Source organism: Myotis brandtii, unplaced genomic scaffold (assembly GCF_000412655.1).
Source record: "Myotis brandtii unplaced genomic scaffold, ASM41265v1 scaffold53, whole genome shotgun sequence".
Classification (NCBI taxonomy): Eukaryota; Metazoa; Chordata; class Mammalia; order Chiroptera; family Vespertilionidae; genus Myotis; species Myotis brandtii.
This window is the reverse complement of record NW_005369942.1, coordinates 1,064,960-1,071,061: the sequence shown is the minus strand read 5'-3', so window position 1 is coordinate 1,071,061 and position 6,102 is coordinate 1,064,960. Positions and strand designations below refer to the sequence as shown.

Below are 6,102 nucleotides of genomic sequence, written 5' to 3'. Positions count from 1 at the left end.
TTCTTTTTTTTCTCTTTCTTTCTTTCTTTCTTTCTTTCTTTCTTTCTTTCTTTCTTTCTTTCTTTCTTTCTTTCCTCCTTCCTTCCTTCCTTCCTTCCTTCCTTCCTTCCTTCCTTCCTTCCTTCCTTCCTTCCTTCCTTTCTTTTCCACTCAGAAGGTCCTGATGGGGTGACTTTGAAAATCTAAGACCTTGGTGGGTCTGATATAACAACAGTAATACCAGACATTGGTTATTTCCCCAACTGGGAGGTTCTAGGAGCAGCCACCCACAGTCAGTGATGTAGGGTGACTTCTGTGTGACCCCCATGCTGCTCTTACTGAGAGCCAGAGGGAGGACGCGTAATGCCGGGGACATGGTGTACAGTTCCCTGAAGCCTAATTGCTCTTTGGAGAAAAAAGGTTATGAATTTAAAAAACGAACCCCAGCACTTCCATACAAAGAACAGTACTTGGAAGTGTTTTTCCCGGGTAGAAGGTGCATTAGGGATATAGTATTGCTCTTTCTCCTCCCCGAGTCACTTTTTAACGACCCAGCATAAGGAGAATGATATTTTTTGCAAAATCTGTCTTCAGGCTTTTGGTGATGACTGACGGGTGTTAGGGTGTTCGTGCTTCGTACAGGCCGAAATGAATAAAAGCCAACATTGCTATTTATTCTGTCTTGCTAGGGTCTCACCATTTTTTCTCTTAAATGCTTTAAGCGTCTGGTTTTGGAGGCAAGTGAATTTTTTCCTGGATTGATAAAGCAGAGATTTTTATTTCCTAAAGGGGTTATGAATTTTTAATTAAAAACTCTGCATCACTGTTCCAAGGTAAAATTTTGAAAGAAACTGTCCTTAGAGTGAGCTTATAAATACTGCAGGGAGAATCATTGTTTTTTCCTCCCCTTGCTCCTGCTTGGACTGTGTCACCAGAACTTTCTCCTCTGCTGTGTCAGGGAGTGTTGCTCAATGGCTCCTCTTCTCTGACACCCTTTGACACCCATATCGCTGTTGGGTAAGGGGTTAACAGCATCAAGCCCCCTTCCCCTTGGGGAAGCGCCCCAGGCAGGCCCTGCTCCCCCAGGGAAACCTATAGCTTCCTAGCTGCTCTGTTTGCGGCTGATCCATGTGCTCACTTCAGAGGGGAAGGCAGAAGCCCACACCACACCTCCAATCCCACACTGCCATAATAAAGCCCACATCCCTGCCACTTACGCCTATTTCTTAGAGGCCTGGGGTGGGATTAGCGCCCTCCACTGCCAACCAACACCAGAGAGAAAGCAAGTGTTGTCAACCAAGTCCCTGTGCAAGCTTGTCACTCTCCAGGGCTTCCCTCCGAAGGCAGGGTCTTCTCTTGTTATTTAATAAGAGGATAGGGGTAAAATGTAGCTGCACATTTAGGTTTCAAAATGCAACTGCATGGAGTAAGGTAGACCTGTTCACTTAGTGCAACTTCTATGTCCCCTAGGGACTTAACTGATCACAGTCACGAGTAAAATGACAGGTAGCGGGAGAATCTGCTAATCCATAGTTTGCTCTTCCCTGCACCCATCCGCATGCAGGGCGGTCCACTTTCCCTGGCTTCAAAAATCCTTGTCACATCGGCAGCAAGACACTCACTCTGCCTCCTCCCAAAGCAGGACAGTGTTAGTCTCTCTACGGGACAAGCGCCTCCACCACCTCCCTCTTCCTGCCGCTTTAGGCAGGAACTAAAGGACTTATGATCTATTGCAGGGCCTACTAAGAGCGTGTGTAAAGGCTTCAGTAATTATAAAAAAAAATATTTTACATGTTTTTTCCTTATGCCCGGTTTCTAGAACATAACTTACATTTTAAGAACAATAATGTGTAAGTAGATTTAGCCAGGATTACTTTTCTTCTTACACATGTAACAGACAACTTTTATGAATACCTTTTAATCATAAGAAGATAGAGTTCAGGGTAAGAAAAAAATGTATTTTGACTGAAGCTCTGGACAAAATAAAACATTAGATGAAATATTTTCTAAGGTCTATTTTCTGAACAATTTTCTGGAAACTCACCAACAACAGATGGGGTATTTGAAATGCAAACAACAGATAAGAGTATTAATTCCCAACCGGAGATTTTGCCACATCTTTTTGCTTTAGTAAACTCCAAAAAGATGAGAAATTGCTGGATTAGTTCTGACATTTGAGCAATGGAATAAAATTAAATGCAACAGCGGAATATTCCACCATCTCTTTCTATACTGTATCAAAGACTTTAAGAAATAATATATTTTCATCTTTATTAATATAATACAACCAATTTGTCTCAACTTGCTTTAATCATGATTAATCACTCTTTTCCAAAACAATGCTGAAAAGGAATTCCTGGTAGATGGAAGGGCCAACAACCTCGGTCAGAAGGGAATAACAGTGAGAGGACGTAGCTCCCACACTCTTGGCTTCGCTCTCAAGTTTCACAGCTTCACATTTTCTTACGTAGAGAATACATTTGACTCTTTATTGTGAAGAGTAAAAGCTTTGTCTTAAAGCAAAATGAGCAGTCACGGGGCTTACTGGGAAGTATATCCAGCACAGTCCATGCCGAATGTTATCCTTGTACTGTCCCTTGAAGATCAGTCTCCCGTCTGTGTCGTACTCCTGGGCCAGGCCATTGAGCTCTCCGTCCACATAGGTGCCCTGGAGCACCCCTCCGTCCTCATAGGTGTAAACTCCCTGGCCCTGCAGGGCATCATCCATGTAATACCCCTCCAGGGTGCTGTGAGAGAAGGGAAAACAAAAGGGATCATCAGGCCGTGACTCAACTCTCCAAAAAGAAAGGATCACATCTGAGAACCACGGACCTGTACTCAGCTTGTCCTCCTGAAGGCTGCTGGACTGCTAGGGAAAAGACTGCGAAGGATTAGCAACAGGGAGGGAGACTTCATTCCCAGTCTCCGGGTTCCCATCACTCCTTTCTCTGCTGGAGGAGATGGACAAGAAAGAAGCCACAGGTAGAGACTGAGAACAAGCCTCATCTGAGTATGTTTCCAAGACCGGATGCCGACCATTGCCTAGCCATAGAGATTCTGGCCCATGTATAAGCCACTCAGGCCTCACTTCCCTCAAGAGTGGTAGACTTGCCCTAACCGGTTTGGCTCAGTGGATGGAGCATCGGCCTGTGGACTGAGGGGTCCCAGGTTCGATTCCGGTCAGGGGCATGTACCTTGGTTGGGGGCACATCCCCAGTGGGGGGTGTGCAGGAGGCGGCTGGTCGATGTTTCTCTCTCATCGATGTTTCTAGCTCTCTATCCCTCTCCCTTCCTCTCTGTAAAAATCAATAAAATATATTAAAAATAAATAAATAAAAACAATAATAAAAAAAAGAGTGGTAGACTGAAGGGTCTTTCAGTTGGCTTGTATATAGTGGTCTCTAATATTACAATGTGGTTTAGAATGTGTTAATGTCTACATGTTTGTTTTAAATTATTAATGTATTATTTGTCAGCGACTGCCATATTTGGTATCCAATCAAAAGAATCCCCTTCCATCTCTTTGGAAGATATACAGAAATGTATTTGTGCGTGCGTGCAGGTGTGTATGTTCATGATCATGGAAAATGGGGGCAAGTAAGGAAAACCGCAGGCTAAACCTTGCCAACATCATTAGCAGCCTGGTAATGTTTGAGACCCATAGTCCTAGACTAGAAGAATGCTCAGAAGGGTGCTCAGGATGACTTTGTAAGTGCCTCTCTATCTCTCTCTCTCCTCATAAAACACTTTCAGAATTTCAATAGCATGTTCTCAGTGCTAGCCTCCCAGTGTGCAATGAAACTAACTTTACCAAAGAATCCCTTTATGAACTGAACTTTGGAATAAGGGGGGAGACCAACTCAAATCATTTTTTGAATTTAAAATGTAAGATGTTTAGCAACAAAGACAGTTTGATTATTTTAACATGTGTCATTAGCATTCATTCATGAATGCAACTAACAACCATTTATAGGGTGCTTTGTAGCAAGCATTGTGTGAGGTTCTAGAATCTAGAGAGCCCAACGGACTGTGTATCCGTGATAGGTGGAATGCAAGGGGCCATGGGGACTGAGGCAGCTGCACCTGACTGTGCCTGGTAAAGTCTTGTCTTGCTTTAATAGATGACAGAATGATCTATAATTATTAAATGAAAAGTACAGTCCAAATAACGATAGCCTCTGACTACATTGTAATTACACTATTTGTAGTCTCCCAAGGAGATAAATAGTTCTCTTTCAGGTTTGTTTGTACTATGAATGACAAATGGGTGCACTTTAGCAGAACCCTTGCATAAGCCATCAAAAATTCTAAATCAGCAAAGTTGGAATTAATGAGATTTGACTGTCATTAGACTCCCCACAATTTAAAAAAAACACACAACCTTGGTGAAGGATAACTAATAAGCTGACATAATGATGTAATAAATATTGCAGAAAACTATTTCATCCTTGATCTTCATTTTAGATTTGCTGGAGTAAATATAGGATGCTCAGTTATGTTTGAATTTTAGATAAACAACAAATACATTTCTAGTAAACATACATCCCAAATATTGAATGGGACATGGTGACACTAAAATACATTGTTTATCTGAAACTAGTGGCCCGGTGCACAAAATTCATGCACATTAAAAGAAAATTAATTAGAGGAAATATTTTAATATTGCTATTTGCCCTTTCTCTATAATAGAAGTGTCAGAGATGAAAGAAAATTAGTAAAATGTATATGAAAATCTTCCTCTTGCCAGAGTCTGGGGCACTCTGCGGGATCCAGAGTCAAGTCCCTGCCCACCCGCGTGCACCTCGAAATTGCGCGAGACCCAGACCAGGCTGGCCCCACCCCCATTGGGCTAGATCCAGACCCAGCCGGCCCCACCCTCTTCAAGCCCCACCGGGCGGGGGGTGCGGCCTGAGGTCCCCTGTCAAGCCCCGCTGGGCCAGGGACGTGGCCTCAGGTCATCTGGCCCGGCGCTGGGGCAGGAGGTGTGGCCTGAGGTCCCCCAGCCCGACACTGGAGCGGGGGATGCGGCCTCAGGTCCTCCGGTCCAGTGCCAGGGCGGGGGGGCGCGCCTTGAGGTTCCCTGTCAAGTTCTGCGAGTGGGGGTCATGGCCTGAGGTCCCCCGGCCTTGTGCTGGGGTGGGGGGCAGGGCCTGAGATCCTGTCAAGCTCCACCAGGCAGGGGTTGCAGCCTCAGGTCCGTGCTGATTGCTTGTTAAGGCTCGTTACAGGAACTCAGCCTCCGCTGTGGGTGCAGCCATCTTGAATGTTACAGTGTGATGGTCAATTTGCATATTCCCTCTTTATTAGATAAGATGCCGTTTTCACTGGGTACCCTGGGTTGTGTTTTTTTTTTTTATCTTGAGAGGTTTCTTTATTTTTTTTCCAACAAAACAAAATAACATATAAGTTTATTTTTCTTACAAATAAAATAACATGTTTTTCTTAAAACAAAAAACAAGAACACCATATTTTAACTAGGTAACACCTATATATATTCCTTCTTCCCCCCATTGATCCCTTCTAGCCCGCCCCTACTACCTAATTTTTTTTTTAATAAGAGGAATATTCATCAATAAGCATTAATTCAGCAAGTACAGAGACTTTAAGGAATGGCATCTCACCCGGCCGGTGTGGCTCAGGGGTTGAGCATCGATCTATGAACCAAGAGGTCATGGTTCAATTCCCCGATCAGGGCACATGCCCAGGTTGGGGGCCCAACCCCCAATCTGGGGCACACAGGAGGCAGCCAAACAATGACTGACTCTCTCCCATCATCAATGCCTCTCTCCTTCCCTCCCCCTCTCTCCCCTCCTCTCTGAAATCAACAAATATATATATATAAAAGAATGGCATCTCTTCCTAGTGAGTCAAATCTTAGAAATGCAGAAGACTCTCTAAACAAACATGGTCTTAAGTATGGAAACACAGAGATTGATTAGCTGCCTTCTTTCTCTTTATGTCATCAAGACTGATAAAGGAAAGACCTGGTCAACAGCATTAAGTACAAATGATGACTTAATAAGGTAATGATTCATTCATGAATAAATATTAATAAACACACACTAATAAACTGGGCTAATTGTTTTTTTTTAAAATATATTTTATTGATTTTTTACAGAGAGG

General features: G+C 43.5%; 1 protein-coding gene across 1 annotated transcript in view; it reads right to left on the bottom strand.

Moving 5' to 3' along the window:
* SETD7 (SET domain containing (lysine methyltransferase) 7) overlaps positions 1-6,102 on the bottom strand; it is a 52,073-nt gene that overhangs the window by 20,207 nt on the left and 25,764 nt on the right. The window contains exon 4 of the mRNA XM_014548950.1: positions 2,525-2,726. Coding sequence (XP_014404436.1) covers positions 2,525-2,726 — 202 coding nt within the window. The remainder of the gene's footprint in view (positions 1-2,524; positions 2,727-6,102) is intronic.